Genomic DNA, 22,691 nt, shown 5'->3' on the forward strand with positions numbered 1-22,691 from the left:
GAGGGAAGCAGGCTTCCTGCGGAGCAGGGAGCCCGATGCGGGGCTCGATCCCAGGACCCTGAGATCATGACCCGAGCCGAAGGCAGCAGCCCAAACCACTGAGCCACCCAGGCGCCCCTCAAATAAATAAAATCTTTAAAAAAAATTTTTAAAAATAAAAACATTTGGCAAAAGTCATTCAGTAATGCAACCTGGAGAACCGAAGACATATTGCCTCTATTTTTGTGGCAGAGGAAATTTGAGGCCCAGTGAAACTCATCAACCCTCTCCCCTAATCCAGGGGTAGTAAGTGGCTAAGTCAGGACCAGAATCCAAGTTTTCTATTCCAGTCTGGTTTGTTCTCTCACATCCTCTCAAAAGACTTTAGAAGGAAGAACAAGCAGATAGAACACCACAAAAAATGAAGAGGGTAAAGGGAAAGGAAACATGGAGTTAATCAGGGGAGGCTTCCTGGAGGAGACCCAGTTTTCATTTTTTGACAGCAGTGTTTAGAGGAAGTGGGTGGCCAACAGAAGAGGTCTTGGTTCTTAGTCATAATGTGGTTTCCCTGATATGTTTACTAGAGTTCCCAGTGCCCAGAGAAGCTTGACCAAGATCACACAGTTACTAAATGGAGTTGGTACAATGAGGAGATCCCATTTAACCCTTCTCAGCTGGTTCTGTCTCCTTGGTGCTGAAGAAGTGATGAGAAGCAGGGAAGGGGTTGGGCAAGGGACAGGCTGGGTTCCCAGAGATTCTCAAAAGCCTCCCTCTGCAACAGGGGAGCCCCATAGCGGGAAAAGCAACAAGTTGAAATGCTGATTCCCTGGTTGGAATCCCGGCTCCACCAATGAAGACCTATGTGGCCTCAGCAACTTCACTTTATACCCCTGGGTCTAAATTCTCTTGCAGTTTCAGAAAAATGGCCTCCAAATACCCAGCCCAAGGCCAGGCTTAGTGAGAAAACTAACATGGCCGTTATTTCTCCGCAATGCTGGACCAGCCACAGATGAGTGGTGGGCTGGGCATCCATGGGTCAGAATAGACTTCTAATGCCAACCACTCCCAGAGCTGCAGTCATTGGACACAAGTGCCCAGCAGGGTAGGGTAGCTGAGGTCAGGTCCGTGATGCAACCCCAGCTCCCTGCTGATGCTAAGAGATGAACCATGACCCTTGCAAATGGAAAAACAGCCGATGACAAGAAGTACAAAACAAAACCTCGGTGAACTTTTATTTTTCATCATACAGAACTGGTAGCAAAGCCAAAGATTTCTGCACTTGAACACTAGATCCCCCTCCCGACCCACCCCGGGGGACATTTACAGAGTCATCATGTCCCTTCTAGACTCCAAACCCCAATGCTGGGGCCTCTTCCCTCCTGCCCAGGTTCACTGCAGGGAGGGCTCTGAGGCCCACAGGGGGTGCCGGTTGCTTCCCCATGCCTGCATGGGTGTGAAATGTGGCACACTGACCAGGCTCCTCTCCTACCCCTCTCCAGAGAGGAGGGTACAGAAGCAGCAGCAGCAGCATGTCCCCTGCCTTTCTTCAGTCACCTCCCCACTGGGCAGAGAGGAGGCACATACTGTCAGAAGAGGGGCAAGGGACATCATCATTCACAGCTTATTTGCTACAGAAAAGTGCCTGGGATCGGTCCTTGGCTGCTTCTGCCTCCAAGCAATCCACCTAAAATCAAGGCAGGGATGGAAAAGGGGATGGGGGTTGGGGGTTGGTGTCGGGGGTTTGTCCTAGGAAGGCGGCTGGGGGAGACTGCCTGCAAGGCCAGGCTATCCCCAGAGGCCTCTTGAGATTCTGCAAGATTTACAGTTTGCTGCTGGCAGGTTGCCCTGAGCAGCCCAGAGTAGACTCAGACATCACAGAGAATCCCGGCCCCCTGTTCGCAACTATCTGTGCGGAGGTCGAAGAGGTTTGGCAATGTAGCCACGGTCAGCTGGCCAGTTTGGGCAGGACCCAGACAAGAACCTTGGGATCTCCTGACTCTGACCCTGAAGCCACCCAGAAAGGCTCACTTGGTGGACAAGGTCTGTGGCAGCGCTGTGGGAGGCAGAAGAGTGGGGTGCCGGCCTCTGCAGGGCTGGCGCGGTTCTGGGGAGAACAGATTTCGCCCTGTCCTCCTCTCCTCTGTGGCTATCGAGGTGAGGTCCCGAAGAACCTCCCCCAGAAAGAGCCAGAAATAGAGCACTGGTAATACTCCCTTCTCTTCGGAAGGCAAAGGGACACACAGACACCCCAAACTCTCTAGAGATAATCTACTTTTTTGAGGGGCTTGGTCTCTCTTCTGAGGCCTCCCACCAGCAGGCAGGGGGGGAAATGGGTAAGAGGGTGAAGGGGAGGTCAAAGGTCAAAGGTGCTAAACCAGGGTTAGGGCCACCCGGGTAAAGGGGTGTTCAGACTGCCTGTCAGAACAGGCTTTTGGGGAGCGGAACACACAGTCCCGCTGTGACACTGACTTTCACATTGACGGGTGAACGGCAAGGAGGAGGTTTCGAGATCGGGAGCAAGGGAGGAGGAGGAAAGGCAAAGCTGCTTGGAGTGTCAGTCCCTGGAGGTACTAGTCCCTCTCCTCTTTGGCCCAGCCAGAGACTTCCCAGGCCAGGAAGGCCACAGGACTGGTGATGCCTGCGGCCCAGCCTGCTGGGTACATGCATCTGAGCTCAGCTCATTTCCCTTCCTGTGCCCTCTGCCTCTGGGGTCAGGGGCAGGAAGAAGGGCATGGTCCCTGGGGATCCGCTAGTCCCCTTCCAGCTCCCAAGGGTAGAACTGTGATCCCAGAGTCAGTGCAACGATCCTGTCCATTCCAGTGAGAGAAAGGGAGGGTACGGCTCAGGGGCTGCACGTCGTACACAGGCCCACCTCCAGAGTGGGGTGGGAGGGCCTGGGACAGAAAGGGATCGGGTCAGTCTCCAGACAGAGAAGTCCTTGCAGGGAGGAGGATGCCCCCAGGGGCAGCTGCTCGGGGTGCAGATCCTGCTCGCAGTCAGGTCATGTAGCGGGTGATGGCGCGGAGGGCGTAGAGCAGGGCAGCCTGCATGCGGGCCTCCAGGAGCAGCAAGTTCACGTGGACCTGGGGCACAGACAAGGACCTGTGGGCAACTGATGTCACTCCTGGCCATCCCCAACCTTCCCAGACTGCCACGTGCCTGGACCACTCGCCTTTCCTTCTCCTCCATATAGACACCCTGATGGTTCCTAAGGCTCTGGGCACATTGCTACAATGGCAGCGGAGGAATTTCCAGCCCATTCATCCCCAGCCTGACTCATCTCTTTACCTCACAGAATGAAAAACAAGAGCTGGCCCTGGGCACTCATGTTCTCATCCCACCCTCACAGCAACCCCGACATGCAGGCAGTGTTTGCTCTCACGGTAAAGATAACAAGCTTAGGGGGGCAAAGTGACCGGCCCAAGGTCACCATGCTACTGAGTGATACAGTTTGGATTTGAACCCAGGTCCTCCCGGCTACCGCTGAGGACCCCGTGAGGCACAGTCCCATTTTACAGGTGCGTAAATGGAGTGAGAAACCACACAGTGGAGTAGGACTTGAAGCCAGGACGGTACACCCAGGCATCCAAAGCAGCAGAAGGCTCAGTCTGGGTTCCCACATCGGGTCCTGACCACCCCCAACCCCCACCCAACACACCGTACCTTCTCTGAGTGGCGGAAGTGTCTCCAGAAGAGGTTGTACATTCTTCGCGTGGTCTTCTCGGGGTAGCAGGCCACGGTCTTGATATAGACCTTGAGGTTCCGTTCCAGGAGCTGGTTTACCTCCCCGTAGTCATAGTCATCATATCTGGATGGAAAGGCCCCGAGAGCATCACTCTCCAAGTGACTCCTCTCCCCTACCCCCACCCTAGAGAAGGAGGAACAGAGTGTGGCAAGAAAAAGCAGAAAGTAGGAAGCAAGAAGGAGCTTGGTTCCTCTTAGAAAAATAGCTGATGTCATACATCGCACGCCACTAGACTGGCCGGGGACCACTCCAAAGAATGTCGAGAATGAGCTGCTGTATTGAGTAGGAGCCGTGTGCTATATGGACGCATACTCAGAGAATCCTCAGAAATACTAGATATGCTGTATACAGAACTATTATACATAATAATACACCGCTTTTATCGGGCCCATTTTATAGCTGAAAGGGAGACTCAGAGAAGTGAAGTCATTTGTCCTGGGAATGGATTTCAAACCCAGCTCTGCCCAGCTCCAAGGTCATATTCACTATAGGAAAGGCCATGGACGGGACAGTACAAAGGATTTCCCTGGAGAAGGAAGAGAGAAAGAGAAAAAGAAGTGGTACTCATTTCATGGATGGGCAAACTAAGACCTAGAGAAGGTAATTAACTTGTTCTAAGTCAGAGAGCAAGTTGGTGACAAGTCTAGAAGCCACTTTGTCACTCTCCAGCCCAGTAAGCCAGTGAGTCATCAGAGATCTGTGTGGATGGAGAAGATTGGTAGAAAACTGCAGGACAGATTTAGTAGACAATGGCATAGGAGTGAGGACCATGTCGGAGAATGTGGGGCGGGGGAGACCCTGACCTGTGAGCTGGGCAGAAACAGCCTGGGCCACATTCTAAGATGCCCGTCCCTCCTCCAACTCCCCAGGACTGGAAAACTGTCAATGATCAGCAAGAGGACACTCAATTAAGCACAACTGAATCTACTCAGTGAAACAGAATTTACAGCTAGGAATACATAAACACACATTTTTCCACAGGGAACATGGACCTTTCTAAAAATTTCAGACTTTTTTGATGCTTGGAATAAGCCATTAAATGAGAAAAGCCAGATCATGTGTTCATTAAAATATGCCCACATTTGATTACATGAGTAAAATAAGTGAAATGAGGAGGGAGAAAAATCCTATGTCTGTAAAATTATGTCTTTTTTGGTTATTTGTTTGTGGAAAAAAGACAGGAGAGAACTACTTGACAATAATAAGAGTAGGCAGGATCATGGATGATTTCTATTTCTTTTTCTTGTTATTTCTGTTTCCTTTTTTTTCTTTTGATTTTAAAAGATTTTATTTATTTATTTGACAAAGAAACCACAATTAGCAGAAAGGCAGGCAGAGGGAGATAGGGGGGAAGCAGGCTCCCCGCTGAGCAGAGAGCCCGATGCAGGACTCAATTCCAGGACCCCAGGATCATGACCTGAGCTGAAGGCAGAGGCTCAACCCACTGAGCCACCCAGGCACCCCTGTTGTTTCTGTTTTCTAGATTTACTATAAATCTAGTTGTTTCTCTTTAGAAACATCAAACATACATTTTAAAAAATGCAATAACCATTATAACTCCAACTACACAAAGCAACTACATTAGAAAGAAGAAAAGCAACCGAGAAAGAATGTCACAGGATGTGGATGTGGTTGTGAAGTAGCTGAATTTGGGGAAAGGTTTTTTTTGGTTCCTTAATTCTTTGAATTTCCCACAATGTTATCAGAGTGAGATTTCTTCAAATTAAAAAAAAATATATATCGTTCTGGGGGCACCTCGGTGGCTCAGTTGGTTAAGCGTCCGACTCTTGATCTCAGCTCATGTCTTGATCTCGGGATTGGGGGTTCAAGCCCTGCATTGGGCTCCACCCTGGGCATGGAGCCTACTTAAATAAATAAACAAATAAAATTGGGGGGGCGGTGCCTGGGTGGCTCAGTCAATTAAGCCTCTGACTCTTGATTTTAGCTCATGTTATGATTTCAGTGTTGTGGGACAGAGCCCCAGGTTGGGCTCACACTGGGCATGGTGCCTGCTTAAAGTTCTCTTTCTCCCCTTCCCTGCCCTCCAAAAAATAAATTTAAAAAATTTTTAAAAAATTGGTCTGTGTATATTCTTGACAAGTAATTTCACACCTAGAGCTCATCTACAAGGACTTAGTGTGAGGCTAGTCAGTGCACATGATGTTTTTAATAATGAAAAACAGTTAACTAGTTATAACTGGAAAGTGGTTGAGTTAGGCTACATCCATAACGGAACACCACACAGTGGTTAAAAAGCATAAAGGAGGGGTACCTGGGTGGCTCAGTTGGTTAAGCAACTGCCTTCGACTCAGGTCATGACCCCGGGCTCCTGGGAATGAATCCCACATCAGGTTCCCTGCTCAGTGGGAAACTTACTTCTTTCTCTGCCCCTGCCCTCCCCCCTGCTCGTGCTCTCTCTTGTTCACTCCCTCTCTAAAATAAATAAATAAAATCTTAAAAAAAAAAGGCATAAAAATATCTATTCATCCTGACAAGGAAGGCAGTTCATAACAGATTATTAGGTGAAAAAAAGCCAGTTGTAGAATATATCAAGCATGATTCCATCAATTTAAAAAATCTACTTAAAAACTCAGGAAACGTGGGGCGCCTGGGTGGCTCAGTGGGTTAAGCCTGCGTGGGGCTCTCTACTCAGTAGGGGGCCTGCTTCCCCTTTACCGTCTGCCTGCCTCTCTGCCTACTTGTGATCTCTCTGTCAAATAAATAACCTCTAAAAACAAAATCAGGAAACACTTAGGTAATGAAATGAAAATGTAATTAATCACACACTATCCAGAGACAGCCATTATTAATTAACATTTTAGTGTGTAGCCTTCCACACATTTTCCATGTACGCACACATTTTTAGCAAAAAAAAAAAAAAGAGGGAAACAAAAGGAAGATTCTGGTTGGTAACCAGCTTTCTTTCTTCTCAACACATTTTGAACAATTTCCCATAGCAATATAAAGAGACCATTATTATAATTTGTAATAGCTGTATACTTCTTCACTGGGTGGATATAACGTTATTTAAAGTCTCCTACCGACGTGCATTTATGTTGTCTTTATTTACTGTAAGAGAAGAAGTCCCATTTGGAATGGAAATACACTCTCCCTTCCCTCTCTCTCTCACTCTAGGGGGTGGGATTAAAGAGTTTCATCTCCAAGCTTCAAACAGTCCACACATGTAGTATTATTTATAATCGGCAATGAAATAAATTTGCTTTGAAAAACAGTATAGGCAAAAAAAAAAAAAACAAAAAAAAAACAAAGAAAAACAGTATAGGCAAGAGGAAGGGAAAATGAAAGAACAAAATAGAAAAGGAATGAAGCTCTTGAGCTCAGCCTGAGGACTTGTGCACATGCGCTGGATGAGGGGCCGTGAGCTCACCTGATACCGAACACACAGTGGATGTAATTCCAGATGGCCCTGCGGAGCACGGACGTGTCCACCCCACTGTGCATGGCAATGGTGTTGTAGGTGAGGCTGTAGGCTGCCTGGAATTTCTCATCCAGCAGCTGCCCACCCTCCGGGTAAAGCCGCTGGATCAATGAATAGCCATGGTCTTCCCAGGTGTAATCCTGAGAAATGTGGAAAGGGGTCAGGGAGTAATCTCGGGGGCCCAAGTCTGGCCACACAGACCCCATCCTCTGGAGCACAACTTTGCTCTCTATAACGTCCCTTTCCCGCCCCACAAATCTAACCTGCTGCTTGGTTTGGGCCTAAGAAGCCATGGAGAATCCACCTTGGTGATGGTCTTCTCCCTGTGATCAGGATCCCCTGAGCTTAGGGCAGAGATGGGCCCTGTCATGATCTAGGGTCTTCTGTTTCCCTCATGGAATCTTGAAGGAGAAGGTGCCTGACTCTCCAACCACTCCACCCATCCAGCCCCTGCTTGTTTGTAAACCCAGAGTGATACCAAGAAGAGCCCAGAGGGCCTACCTGGGCACGGAAGGTGGGGGGCGCCTCAGCCCCTCGCCGGGTGAAGTCCTCATATCCAAACGTGGGGTCCTCCACAAAGCACAGCATGTCTGGGTGTGGAGAGGGCTCCAGGATGTCAGCTAAGGATGTCAGAGAGAGGCCACAGTGAGGCCAAGGCATGGAGTACAGGGTACCTACTCGTGATTAATCACTGGTGGCTGGAGGGAGCTGAGGCAGGCCCATGGACCTGGGGGATGAGGCCCCTGGTAATAGGAACAGCAACTCTGGCAACCCTAGTCATTTGTGAAGCCATTTACTCTGTGCTAAGAGCTTTGCTTCCATTGTCCCATTTACCTCACAAACCAATCCTTCACATGGGAGGAGACGGAGGCCCTGAGACGGGAAGTAACTTATCAGGGGGTCACACTGCTAGAAGGGCTGACAGGTCACCATTCTCACCCAGATCTGACCCTAAAGCCCACGCTCGGAACCTCTTAGAAGAAGTGGTTGAGACATGGCCGCCTTCAAAATACAAGCGTTGCCATGCACGGAGCTGCCTACTCCCCAGCAGAGATGGTGTCAGAAGGGGAAGACCCTGGACCTGGGATGCCTACGATCCTGTACCTGAGGGAGTCACCAGAAGGCTCTCTGACTTCTCCAGCTCAAAGCGGCTCTCCATCTCCTCCTGGGATGCTCCCTCATCCCGTAACAGGCTCTCTTGCAGCTGCCTCATGCGTTCCATCAAAGCTTCCACGTCCCGGGCAGCCTCAAAGCCCTGGAGGAGGGACCCAGCAGCGACCGTTTACTCCTCAGCCCCAGGAAACCCCACACATCCTTCCCACAAGCCAGGCCTTCCTGAGTGATTGCAAAGGCCTACTGCCTCCTGAGGCAGCCATGGAGCTGGGCGGCTCGTGAGGCCTGTGTCTTCTAAAGCAAAGTTTAAAAAGCTATGGGACAGGCCTGTCTTCTCTAAGCATCAACTTCCTGCACAGGAAAGGGATTGTTAAAGTATCTATAAATTTATATTAAAACAAACAAGGCCACTTTATAGAGTAAGAGGCAAACTTTGTATCTGTAAAGGGCTAATACCCAGGAGACGTTAAGCCTCTGACACAACATGCTGAGGGATCCACCATTTACTCCTCACCACCGCTGCGAAGTAGGGGTCTTTAGCCTCATTTCACAGATGAGGAAACAGAGTCTCAAAGTCAACTAACTTTTCTGAGGTCCCTCAGTGTGAGACAGGGAAGCAGTGGCTTCCATCCGAGGACCAGAGGCCACGCGAGCTTCCTCTCCCCACAAGACCTGGACCCATCACTTACCCCAGAGCTGTTCAGTGGGTCCCTGCTGGGGGGGCTGCTCTGCTCACTGGGGGGTGAAGGTGCCTGGGGGGCAGGGCTGCCTTCGGAGTCCCCCTCAGGGAGGATGCCACAGCCAAACACGAAGGAGGCCAGTGAGTGGCAGTGGGTGAGCAGGACCAGGGCCTGGATGAGCTCGGCTAGAGACCAGCTGTGCTCGCTTGTCTTCAGCAAGGCCTGGAGAGGAAAGAAGCGCAGACTTGCTCAATGCCTGGCCCTGGGCTGACTGCCTGACATGCCCCAGCCCGGCCCTTGTGCTCCCTGTGCCTCTCTGCCCACGGCACCTGGATGTGCTCCTTGGTGATGAGCCACGGCCGGTGTGCCAGCAACTTGTTGATCTCACTGAGCTTGCGTAGCTTCTCGGGGGCCCGGTGGAGACCAAGCAGCCACTCAGGATCACCGCCAGTCTGCAGAAACTCGGCCATGTGGGAACCCACCAAGTAGGAACACTGGTGGCGGGCAGCAGCCTGTGGAAAGGGTGGACAGAGCCTTGTTCGGGGTGGATACCCCATGGAGGGAGGAATGGCGGGCCTCACTATTGCCAAGGAGGCAGGACACTTAGGTCCTAACCCCAGCTGCACTAGTGTGCTGTCCTCCCGTGGGCAGGTCACCTGACTCTTTCATGCCTCAGTTTTCTGATTCTGACTAAAATGCCTCTCTCTGGGGCACCCAGGTGACTCTGTTGATTAAGCATCCAACTCTCGATATCTGCTCAGGTCTTGATCTATCTCAGGGTCGTGAGTTCAAGCCCCGCACTGGGCTCCATCCCGGGTGTGGAGCCTACTTAATTTAAAAAAAAAAAAAAAAAAAAAAAAAAAAAAAAAAAGCCTCTCTTCAGAATCCAGAATTCTGTGGATGATCAGATAGTTAGGGCTTTCCTCAGCTCTGGGCAGCCTCTCCTCCCAGCCTCTGAAATGGGTTCAAGAAGCGCCCAGCAAAGAGACCTAAAGACCAAATCCCCCCACGTGGCCAACTGTACAAGGGCTGGGCTCCGACAGGCTTACCATGATGGCAATGTAGTGGCGCCAGGAGCTGGCGAGAGGCCCATCTGTGTGCAGCAGGAGGTAGTGCAGGCGCCAGAAGCAGGTAAGGTAGTCAGGGTGCAGGCCCATCACCACAGCCAGGTTGTCCACCCGCCCCAAGGACATCAGTGCCTCAAGCCTCAGGTGCTGCTCCAGGCTCTCTGGTCCCTCCTGAAGGACCTGCCAAACCAAGGCGAGAGGGTGGGTTCCCGGCCCGCTCTCCGCACCAAAGAGACCAACGCACTCATTGTGTTGGGACTGTAAAAGCCAAGAAACCCAAAATGACCACCATGTCCAAAAAAAAGGAAAACAGGGGAAGAAAAGATAATTCATTAAGTGATTTCCTTGCTCAGGTTACAGATCTAGCAAATGACAGAACGTGGATTCAAATCCAGATTGCCAAAAAGGCCCATTTATTTCCTCCATTATAAAAGAGGACCGATTATTTACAAATGAAAAAATAAAATACGAGAACAATACTTGAGTTGAAAATTCTGGGCTAGATACAAATAATCAGCAGGTGGTTGTTTGCTTTCCATTTACCAAGGGTGGAGAGGGAAGGGGGGGAGGGGGTAGGTTAGACATTTGTTAACAGCTCATTAACTACCTGGCTACACATTTAGGAGAGCAAACAGGATGACAAAACAAAACATTTATTTTTGTTCACCGAAGGCCAAAGAAATAGGAGGAAACTTATTTTTAGAATTTTCCTGGGAATGTATTTCAAAGGTGTCCCTGCCACCATCAACCCCATCCTAGAACGTCAGCTGACGGCAAGGATTTTTGTCTGACTTGTTCTCTGCTGTATCCCCAACACCTACAACAGTGCCTGACACAGATTAATCATTCAACAGATATCTGTTAAATAAATGAATGAATGATCTGACTCAATGGATGAAAGGTATCTCTTGTATTAAGTGACAAAAATAAAGAATACAGCAATAACCCCCTCCTCCCCAAATGTTGTAAACCATGACCTTGGTTCCGTATGACAAGAAGTCCAAGAAACAGTGATAAATGTTAAGGAACATGACTACCTCTGTGGGAGGCAAGATTACAGGAGACTAGAGCTTTCTGAGGCATTAAAATTTTTCTTATAATGAATATAATATTACTCTTCAAGTTGAGAAAAAAATGTCATATATATATAGTCAAGGAGGAACAGTTAATATAGACAGTTCTGTCTTTTTAAAGAATAGGCCTCGCTCTGGGGAATCAAAAAAGTTTGTCGTTACCTAGCTGCGTCATTATCACATTATCTCTTTGAGCCTGTTTCTTCCCAGCAACGTCTGATACGCGTACTTCAGAGAGCTGTTTGTGGGTTAAATGAGTCAGGAACCTGAAGCTACTATTTCAAGAGACAGGAAAAGACCTCCACCCACACAGTGTCCCATGTCCTTTCTTCCCAAGAACCAAGAAGTCCTTACCCCCTCCACGCTTACCTCCTCTACCGGGATGAAGGCACTGGGCCCTCGGGGACCTCGCCGAGCCCGGCTTTCCCTCTGCTCCTAGAAGGAATCACATCACAATTACTGGAGGTAGAAGGGAGGACTAGGAGTAGAGTTCTCTCTTCAGCTTTCTTCTTCTACGCAACAGGCCATGCTGAGCTTTTTTTGTTGTTGTTTTTTTTTTTTTTTTTTTTTTAAGATTTTATTTATTTATTTGACAGACAGAGATCACAAGCAGGCAGAGAGGCAGGCAGAGAGAGAGAGAGGAGGAAGCAGGCTCCCTGCTGAGCAGAGAGCCCGATGCGGGACTCGATCCCAGGACCCTGAGATCATGACCTGAGCCGAAGGCAGAGGCTTAACCCTCTGAGCCACCCAGGCGCCCTTTGTTGTTGTTTTTAAAGATTTTATTTATTTGACAGAGAGAGAGAGAGAGAGAGATCACAAGTAGACAGAGAAGCAGGCAGAGAGAGAGGGAAGTAGGCTCCCCGATGAGCAGAGAGCTTGATTTGGGGCTTGATATCCCCAGACCCTGAGATCATGACCCGAGCCAAAGGCAGAGGGTTAACACACTGAGCCACCCAGGTGCCCTCACGCCGAGCTTTTAAAACCACCCTTTTGGTGCACCCTGCATGAAGGAGTCAGGTGGGAGATAACCACCTGCTGGCAGGTGGAGAAAGGGTAAGCAAGAAGGCTCACCCCACAGGCTGAGTTCTTCTGGAACTGGGAGCCCCAGTTTTGGGTGGGAGGGGTGTGGGGAAGGGAAATATACAGCCACCATGGTGCACATCTTTAGGAGGCCACCCTTTGAGAAGCCCTGGAGATCCCAAGAAACCCCCTCATTTTGCATCCTGTAGCCAGATTAGCAAGCACCTTAGATTCCTATGGATCCTAATCGAAGCCCCAGCTGTTTTCTGTGGTCACGTCTCCATCCCTCCCACCACCAGCACCTCATAGACTATAACCATCTCTTGTCTGGACCCCACCCTCACCCCGCAGCCAACAGCCAACAGCCTCACCCATGGTCTCCCTGCCACCACTGCCCTGCCCTCTCCTACTGATACTCTCCCAAATTAATGAATAAAGAAAACATCCTGCCTGAGCGACACCTCTAGAACAAGGAGCCCATGCAGTGAGTCCATGACACTAGTGGTTTCTAGGAGGGCAAACTTTCTGCAGCCAAAGGAATATTTCTTAAGTGCAAATTTGAGCAACCGGCTTAAAACCCTGCCTCTAGCTCCTATAACCTTCCAAGAAAATGAGAGTTTCAGGCCTACTGTGCTCCCACTGGTCATTCCTTTTGCAAAACTAACTCAGTCTTCCAGGGTCTGGAAACCTTCTTCTGACCCTAGGCTGTGACCCTACAATTCCTGGTGCTTTTGCTTCTGAAAACATTGTCTTGCGATTGTCTGATTCAGGTCTCCCTACTGCCAGGTCACGTTTTGTGGAGAGTGGGGCCAGGTCATTCATACCAACCTGTGAGGGTTGGTATGAGAAAGCAGAGAAAGCCGAGCGGAGTAGAGGGATTCAAAGCAGGGCACAGAAGGCTGCTGGTACAACTATTCTAATGCCTCTTTGGAAACCATCAGTCACGTACTCACTAAATCTGCTCCTAGTCGGATAAGTGGGGTTCAGAGAGGATGTTTTATTTATTCATTTGTTTTGGTTAACTGGGAAGGGGGCTCTCAGTACTGGCCTCAGAAACAGCTTACCCAAACCAGAGTCACACCTTCACTGAACACAGAGAGTGTCCCCCTAACTCTCCCCTCCTCATTGGAAACCAGACTGAGTATCCATCTCCAGGTCTCCAGAGGCTAAAGATTATAATCGAACCTTCCTTCTCACCAGGCCAAAAGACCCCGGAGGGAGGCAGAACTCTGGGACTCTCAAAGACCACACAGAAAGAACAAAGGGATCTGGAAGTCCCAGGTCCTGGTATCAATTCTACTACTAACTTGCTGTGTGACTTTGAGAAAGTGTCCTAGACTCTCTGGGCCTTAATCTTGGACAGAGAAGGCAGCTGGGCTAATTGCTCAGGCCCCTTTCAGCCCACACTTCTGGGTGCTACCAGGGCTGGCTGGTCCAAGTCCAGCACAGAAATCCCAGCAATCTCCAAGTACTCATTCAGTGTCCCTCCTCCCTCACCAAAGAAAAAAAGGTTAACAGCTCTGTCTAGTGGGAGATAAGGACTGCTGACTCCACAACCCAGACCTCTCCCTCAGGGGACCTGAGGACAGATAGAAAACCACAGCCTGGGGAGGGCAGGAGACAGCTGGGGTGGGGGGGTTGGAGGACCCCCCCAGGGTACTGGTGAGGTACAGGGAACAGCCTTGGGAACCCCTTCATACTTTAAAACTTGCCTCAGGACTGGTCAAGGCAAGGAACTGATACCTGTGGGACTCCAGGTGATAGGTCTGGACCCACCATGTTCAGTCCTGATGATGATGATGGCGATGATGGTAACAGCCATGATGATGATTGTGGAGTACATTTAAAAGATACAGGCTCCGGACGCCTGGGTGGCTCAGGTCATGATCCCAAGGTCCTGGGATCGAGTCCCGCATCGGGCTCCTTGCTCGGCAGGGAGCCTGCTTCTCTCGCTACCTCTGCCTGCCTCTCTGCCTGCTTGTGTGTACTCTCTCTCTCTATCTCTGGCAAATAAATAAAATCTTAAAAAAAAAAAAAAAAGAAAAGATACAGGCTCTTGGTCTGGGATACCTGGGCCCATGGGTTAACTCCATACCTATTATCCGCTACCTATGGAGTCTATAGTTTCCCTACCAAATAATGGGAATAATAGTACCCACTTTCACTGGGCAGTCATGAGGATTTAATGAGATAATGCCCCATAGCCATTACCTCAGTACCTCTGTTGCCAGAACACTTAATAAAAGTCAGTAGTTGGCAATCGTTAACCTCCACCTCCTTGTAATTTCAAACAAGGGCTTTTCAGCAGGAGCAGCACAAAACCCCTTTGAGAAGCTTTTAAAAAGATGCCAGTGCCAAGGTCCCACCTCCAGCAATTCTAATTTAACTGGGTGGGGTCCAGCATCATTTATAGCCAGGGTGGAGGGCCACTGTTTCCCACCCTTTATCGATCATTTTCTCAAGTGTAAGTCACCGTGCTAAGTGCTTTCCAGGTGGAACCAGAATTAATTTGTTCATTCAACAAATATTTTTGATGACTACAATGCAGGCAGCTAGAGAACAGGAATGAAAAGACAGTCTCAGCTTTCAGAGAATTTATGATCTAAAGGAGACTGACAGATGATGAGTAGGGTTTCAAAGCACAGATTGAATAAAGTAAATGAAATAGAGCAACGAGAGAGTGTATGATGGGGTGGAGGTGTACCATATATTAGTCTGAGGAGACAGGGAAAGCTACAGGGGAGGTAATCTTTGCGTTGATATCTAAATATCAAATATCTAAATGAGTTGATGAGAAGGCAGCAGGGCCCATAAAGATCTAGGGGGCCAGCATTCCAGCCGAAGGGAACAGAAAATACAAAATCCTGAAAGCAAGACCACATAGATTCCAATCCAGAGCTCCAATACCCTGAAAGCTTCTCTGACCCTGACACCCAGAACTTTAGGGGAAGCACAGGACAGGGTCCTGCTGCCAAGAGATGATGACTCCAAATCAGCCCTCTCCTATTTCCTGGGGTTGGAAGTCATGACAGCCAATGGTAGGTAGCACCACTGATTACCATCAGCCAGGCATTTCACCTGCCCTTCGATGTAGGCTCGACTCCTCCTCCTAGGGCTCCCATTCTAAGGATGATGATTACTTCTCAGAGGGGTCAAGTCAGGCTTTGCACCTGCGGTTTACCAGGAGAAGCTCCTCCTCCCTGCCCATGTTCCCGGGGATCCACAACTCCCGGTCACAGCACCTGGATACTGGGTTTTTTCTCCCTTGGAGGGCACACACTGGATCTTCAGTAACACTGAAGTCAGACAGTGCTCTCGGGGGCACTGAGCAGGGAAGGCTTCAGGCAAGTTGTAAAAAGAGGATAATCACCCTTCAAGCTCAGTGCCTGGCGCCTAATTTAGACACTCGCTCAATGTTATCTTTTATATTAGCTCGGGCATCTGCACACGGGTTCCATCTACTCTTCATCAGTTTTGGGGTGGGGGGTGGGGGACTCTGTTGCACCCACAGAAGGATTAAGAGTCCAAAGGTTAAGCACCAGCCGACAAGTGGCCAGCCTGAGATGTGAACTTGGTTCGGTTTGGCTTCCAAGGTTTCTGTCCACCACCCACAACAGTCTCTTGGAGCAGCCCCAGACTTTATTCTTGGTATCCTATCCAGAGCCTGCAACCCCCATCCCAGGACTCAGCTACACACACCTATGAAGTCCCACTGCCAGCTGGGAAGGAGCAGAGACTTCCAGCACCCCACTCCTCGGGCAGCTGTCTGCAGAACTCAAGTACCTGCCTGAGTTTACACAGGAGAGGGAGACCCCGTAGCCCAAGCAGCCTGCTACCTCCAGCCTTGGAAGGAGAGGGTATGATCAGTGCCAAGGGCCGGGCCCTAGGCTAAGTGCTTTTACACAGAGGATCTGGCTGATTTCTCACAACTACCCTGAGGGAAACGGGGCTTATTTTTCCTTCTTCAGAGACAGCTCACTGAGGCTCTTTTGGAGTCCTGCTCCAGACGTGCACAGCTCATATCTGACTTTGAAGCACTCACAGGTCACGAGGGTCAGTTAAGCCAAAAGGGGGTTAAGAGGAGCATTTAGTAGGGGCAAAGAACCATGCTGGGGATGTGACCTACAGAGTGTTTCTAGTCTAGCACAGGAGACACGCAAAATGCTGATCACATGACTGTTACATTATAATTGGGATTAACGCTCCAGCCTCTGAGAAGAGGGACTGAAGTAAGGTATGTAGAAGGACTTATCGGGTGAGGGAGGGAAAGCTTCCCTGAGGAAGTGATGTTTGAGGAAGTGATTCTAGAGCCCAATAGGGCTCTAAATACATACTACCAGTCCTAGAGTGAAGTCCTGGAGTCTGCAGGTCTTGACCCCTTTAGGTTAAGGGCATGTGGTGAAGTGATGGGACTTAAGGGGTCTATTTATCTGGGTGTCCCTTGGGCATCAGGCTCTGTTAAGTTCAGTGCCCTACTGTCTTCTAACGATTCTGCATAAAGCAGGCATCTTGCCAAGGACCTCTTTTTCTTGAGAGAAGAGTTATGCGGAAAGTGTTCAGATATCACCATCTTTCCCTTGCTGACAGGTGGCTTCCATCTAAAGGCCACTCCCTTAGAGCCTGCCCAGACCACCTGGGGCATCTCTTCTCCCCAGGCCACTTCCCAGAGAGGGATGGGCCAACTCTCCCCTCAGGCAAGAGGGACAGGTTCAGGCACCCCATTGTAACACACTCTGGGGAAAGGGAAATGACCACATTCTAATGATACCCAGCATCTTCGACTCAGTTACTGTGTTTCAGGCACTGTGCTTTAGCTTTTGCTTGTATTCTGTCATTTCTCCCAACAATCCTCAGAGATGCTATCAAATATCCACGGGAAGAAACTGCAGACGGGAGAAACGATCACTTGGGTCAGGTTACACAGCAAGTGAATGGGAGGACTGGGATATGAACCCAGCACCTCCCCTCTAGGGGCAGGGATCCTCAGTGATAATAGGAGTCCCCCCTAGCCCCCACCAGAAAGAAATGGACTCCGAGTAAAGTGACTGGGTGCCACGGGGCAGAGAAATACAGGAGTGGGTTTCATTCCTCCCACCTTGAGTTCTCAAACCATGACGTTCTGGAAGGGGTGCCTGGGTGGCTCAGGTCATTATGTCAGAGTCCTGGGATCAAGCCCTGCATTGGGCTCTCTGCTAAGCGGGGAGCCTGCTTCCCCCTCTCTCTCTGCCTGCCTGCTTGTGATCTCTCTCTCTCTGACAAATAAATAAATAAAATATATTTTTTTAAAGTATTAAAAAATCTTAAAAACATGATGGGGAAGGATAAACAAGCTCACAGAAAACCCAGGACACGAACCATCCACCACTGGAGGTAAGACCTCCTAGAAACCAAGTGGCTCAGAGAAGGCAGCGATTTTCCCAGGGTCACACAGTTAAGGACTAGCACTTGTCGTACTCCCAGGCCCAGCAATACACTTGCTCCAAGCTCCAGGACTGGAAAGTAAAACAAGCAAAACTCTCTGTAGTGCCAAGCACCCTAGGGAATCCTAGAGAAGCCCAGGCCAAAGAATGAGCTACTTGGTGGGACTAGTGAAGGAAGTCTCTCCACAACCCCTCCTGGGCCTCAACTTCCTCATCCTGGAAAACGAGGCCACAGCGTAGCTCCTATTTTGCTAGTTTAGTCCTGAGGACTCGGAAAAGGCAAAACCCGGAGACCAGCATCTGGTAGGTGCTTAAGAAATGGTAAGATAGATGTGTCGGGGGTGGGGTGGGGGAGCAGGAGGTGTGTCAGATTAGGCCCAGCCCATTCCTAGCTTCACTGCGAAGAGTCCCTGCGAAACAAACTTTTGCGACCTCAGACCACTTAGTAGGGCGCAGCCTAATACGCGCGGGCCGCGCCCAGAGTTTCTCCCCTTATCCCCCAGTTTCCGCCGCCGCCGCGCACCCCGCAGCCAGCCAAGGCCCCGGAACGCCCGCGCTCCCCTGCTCCAAATCGGGGGTGCAGGTGTGGGTGGGGGTCGAGGTCGACCTTCCCTGGCACGTCCCAGGTGACTCAATGCCTGCACTGGGAGACTGCAATGGAAACGTATCCTAGAAAGAGCCCTCCGCGCGCCAGCCCCAGCCTAGAGGAAGGGAATCCGCGGAAGGGGGCGGGGAGGAGGAGTGGTCGGGCCGCAGCCGCCGGAATTTGCCTGGACTTGAAGATTCTCCCGTCAAGAGCCCAAACCCAGGATAACCTCGAGAAGGCTCCCCTCTTATTGGCCAGGAGTCCGAGGGAGCCAGGGAAGGTTCCACAGCCCCGGGGGGAGGGGGCGGAGAGGGCCGAAACAGCCGGTTGATGCAACCCCATTCCTAGGTTACGCGCTCCGCTCCCCCTCGTCGAGCCCGGGGCGTTATGGAGGGGTGGGGGGTGCGCATAGACTCAGCTCGGGACAGCCCGAAGCTCGGCTGCAGCTCGGGGCTCAAAGGAAGAGTGGCGTCGCTCGGCCGCTGCTTACCTCTCCGGCCCCGGGGCCGCCGCCGCCGCCGCTCGGGGCGAACGGCAGGTAGCCCTTCAGCTCTGCGCGGCACTCGGAGTCTGCAACGATCATGGTGTGTGCCAGGATCCGGCCACGGCTCGCCGGTGACCCGTGCACCCGAGGGGATTTGGGACGGACGCACACAGGAAGCGGGGACTGGGGGCCGCTGGGGAGGTTCTAGAGCCCCGGGGTGTCTCTTGGGGTTCCAGAACCCTCCGAAAGCCCAGAATCCGCGGACAGCAGCTCCTCCGCCGGACTCTCCCCTCCGTCGGCTTCTAGAACGGTGAATGGCTTCGGGAGCCTGGGATTGGCCTCGGCCCAGGGGTTTTCACGGCGCGGAGTGCCTCGGAAGTCCGCAGTGGCCACAGCTGCTCGCCAAACCAGCGCTCTTCAGCATCCCCGCCGCGGAACTGCCAGCGCTCGCCGGGCTCTGACACTAGCAGCGCCGCTCAGCCTGCTGCGGTCCCCGGGGGAGGGCGGGGACACAAAAGCCCCGCGCCGCAGCCAATCAGATGCCTGTTTCCCGGGGAGGCGGGGGCGACACGGTCCCCTGGAGCCGACGGCTCGGCCAATCGGCACCGGGAAGCGCCCGGGAACTCTGGGAGCTGTAGTCAGCCCCGGATGAATGCTGCAAACTTTTGCAAAAGGGGTTAGTCAGATTGTTGGCAATATCAGCCGAGAGTGACAGCCAAGAGAGTCATTAGGGCTGCGTGATGAAACGGGACTTCACCGGGCTGGGCCGGTGAGCCGGGTGTGAAATCCCTCCCAAGTACGTTCTTCAGCTTTTCAGTTCCTGCAGGGACTGGTTAGGGTTAGGAGAGCTGGTGCTAATTACAGAGCTGAACCCCAGATCTTTGGAGATTAAAGGGCACAGCCTTGTCCCCCTGGCCTCCGGGAGAGCTCCACCTTAAAATGTACCAGGCACGGGGAATCCATCTTAATGGTGGAGTCCCTGGAAAAGCCATTCATCGAAAGTTTCTTGGCAACCCCATGCCTAAGCTCAATCCCCATGTAGCAGTTTCCTCTCGTTTGCTTTCTAGGGGCCTCCTCCAGTTTTGTCTTCCATCCCTGCCACTCCCTTTCTAGAAACTTTGAGACAAGGTGTTCTCCTGGGTCTTTTCTCACATATCTCTCTCTCTCTCTCTCTGGCCACTCCTCCTCTGACTCCCTAGAACGTGGGTGTTCCCCAGTTTCTGTTTTTATCCCTCCTCTCTCCAGACACTCTGGCCCTCCCTGATCTCATCCACTTCCTGGCCTTCAGCGCTCCATCTGGGAGTAAGTTGTTCCACCAGCACCTCAGCACCTGAAAATGAATTCATCTCCTTCCCACAGTCTCTTCCTTCAGTTTTTCTTCAGACCTCCACTTTTTGCTTCCATTTCAAAGTCACTGTTTATCCTGGATAGAGAATCCTGGGTGGGCTAGATGACCTCCTGTTTTCCCTCTTGAGGCTTTCTGAGACTAGACTTAACCATTCCAAGGATGACCCTCTGATTTGGTCTCCTGCCTCCAGCTCTTGGAAGAGGGAAATGAATTTCACCCTCTGCTGGGCATCAAAGGCACTTGGGCTAGGGCTCTATCATACACGTATCCCACTCTACTTTATATTGTAATTTTCTGTGTACATGTCTTATCTGACCCTCTTGATTATAAGCTCCTTTAGGGCACAGTCCGTGTCTTGACCTCTTTGTCTCTGTCCTATGTCGCCAAGGGTATCCTGCTAATAATATGCACTTGGTGACTGAATCTTTCCTTGAATTTAATTCCTCTCTAAGTTAGCATATGTCAGACTCAGATTTCACTTTTTATTTGAAGATTTTATTTATTTTGAGAGAGAGAGAGAGCATGAGCAGGGGGAGGGGAAGAGGCAGAGGGACAGAGAGACTCTCAAGGAGACTCTGAGCCGAACATGGGGCCTGATATGGGGCTCCATCCCACAACCCTGAGATCATGATCTGAGCTGAAATCAAGAGTCAGACACCCAACTAATTGAGCCACTCAAGTGCCCCCAGATTTCATGTTTAAAATCTACTCTGTAATGTCAATGTTTAAAGATTTATTTATTGATTAGAGAGAGAGAGGAATAGCAGAGGGAGTGGGAGAGAGAATCTCCAGCAGATTCCCTGCTGAGTGCAGAGCCTGACTACTCAGGGCTCAATCTCAGAACCCTGGGATCATGACCTGAGCCAAAATCAAGAATCAGACACTCAATTGCCTGAGCCACTCAGGTGCCCCTGTAATGTCAATATTGAGATCAAAAAGTTTTACTGGAATTTCATCAGCTACAAAATAAAGGTCAAACCTCTAGATTGACATTTACATCTGCCAAGATCTGCCTCAATCTACCCTTCCAGTCTTATCACCCGCCACATCCATGTTTCTTGTTTGGCCTTCAAACCTTTCTTCCAGTAGTTCTTTCTGCAAATCTCTGCCCACTGAAATCTTACCCAGCATTCAATGCTTTCATGTTTGTGGCCTGAATGAAGCCTTCAAAATGCCACTTCCTACAGAAAGGTTGCTTTTTCAGCTCAGCTGAAAAAGATCTCTTCCACTCCTCCACTCCTTAACACATTGTCTCTACCTCTTTATACCACTGATCTCCAAATTTGATGCAGCCTTGTTATCATCTCGGTGTATCTTACCCCTTCCTTCTAACTGACAATGGAATATGTTACTGATCACTTTTGCAAAGTGTGGAAATTTGAGCTCAGAAAGGTAGAGCTTCATGTCAACGTTGTACCATATCTTCTTTTGACTGCACCAGGCTCTGCCAGAGCTCCTTTGAGGCAGTGTCTAACTGCCTTTGTATCCCCCATTAGCAGGCAGTGGGTCCTCAGCAAATATTTTTGAATTAATAAATGAATGACTCCATGGAATAGCCCCTTAGAATCTTCAAGGGAGCCACTAAATCATTCCCATGACTTCACATACCAAGTTAGTGATTTTGTGAAAAGGAAACACAAAGGATACTGATATTCTCAATTTGATGCGCTTCTGTGACCCAATCTCCAAGGAAGAGGTACAGATACTACCATTTACTGGGCTCCAACAACAGTCCAGGATACATCTATTATTTCATGTAACTCTGACCACAGCCTGGTGAGGTGTGCTTTATGCCCATTTGACAGATGAGGAAATTGAGGCTCAAGAGGTTTGTTGGCCAGGATAGCTTAATAATGTGTCAAGTAAGGATTTCAAACCCAGGAAGAAATGACTCCAAAGCAAAAACTACACACACCAAGGACGAGAGAAGGACCTGAATTGTAAGAAGCAGGCTGGCACAAGGGAAGAATGCAAAAAGTGGAATTACAATATAGTAATTGAGAGTGACAAATATAATTGTCAAGTGGCCTGTAGTTGGTGGGCCAACACACCCCTCTTTACAGGACAGCCTCCATGAAAAGCCAAGTCACCATCTGAAAGTGGCTAGAGCAACTGAAATTTGAGCAAAAGAATCCAGTGAAAAAATGAATCACTGAACCAGCCCCACTCAGAACAAATCTGCTGGTCAGGGCTCCTGCTTCTTCCCTCTCTCTTTTATTCAGTAAATATTTATTGGCAAGCTAGTGCATACCCACCTCTGTCCTGGGCTCTGGAAATCCAGCAGAGAAGCCTCTTGCCCAGCAGGGCATGGCCTGGTGACACAGGCTGGGCTTACTCCTTCCCTCCCCCACACCTTGTATTTTTGGTTCAGTTAAGATCTCCACCTCCTGTTGCCATACTCACTCGACTCTTGCATCAGCTATGTTGAGGCCACTGATTGGCCAAAGCTTTTTTTATTCTTCAATCACATTCCAGCCCTGAAGATACATCTAGATTGGATTTGAAATGTTTTTGAGGTTTCTTCGGCTTCAGACCCTCTCACAGATTTTAACCCTAATGGGATTCTCATCTGTTCTGTGTTCATTCTTCCTGAGTTAATTTTCTAATCCCCCAATTCTGGAATCACTCTGCTATAATAATCTTGTACTCTGACTAAACCTGGGGCTGTGATTTATCACCCCATCTGTAATTTTGTGAGCTCTTTTTATTGTTTTCACCGCCCCTCCCCCACCCCCAC

General features: G+C 50.1%; 1 protein-coding gene across 1 annotated transcript; it reads right to left on the bottom strand.

Annotated features, from left to right (window-relative positions):
• Positions 1–1,185: 1,185 nt before the first annotated feature.
• On the bottom strand, positions 1,186–19,089 carry SESN2 (sestrin 2). Its single transcript, XM_032302530.1, has 10 exons — positions 18,613–19,089; positions 11,466–11,531; positions 10,006–10,203; positions 9,286–9,468; positions 8,966–9,178; positions 8,268–8,418; positions 7,665–7,783; positions 7,113–7,303; positions 3,643–3,787; positions 1,186–3,062 (listed from the first exon to the last, which is right to left on the bottom strand). The coding sequence occupies exons 1-10, from the start codon at positions 18,703–18,705 to the stop codon at positions 2,976–2,978; spliced, it is 1,446 nt and encodes a 481-aa protein (XP_032158421.1). The 5' UTR covers positions 18,706–19,089; the 3' UTR covers positions 1,186–2,975.
• Between the last annotated feature and the right edge of the window lie 3,602 nt (positions 19,090–22,691).

This window comes from Mustela erminea, chromosome 10, assembly GCF_009829155.1.
Source record: "Mustela erminea isolate mMusErm1 chromosome 10, mMusErm1.Pri, whole genome shotgun sequence".
In the NCBI taxonomy this organism is placed as follows: Eukaryota; Metazoa; Chordata; class Mammalia; order Carnivora; family Mustelidae; genus Mustela; species Mustela erminea.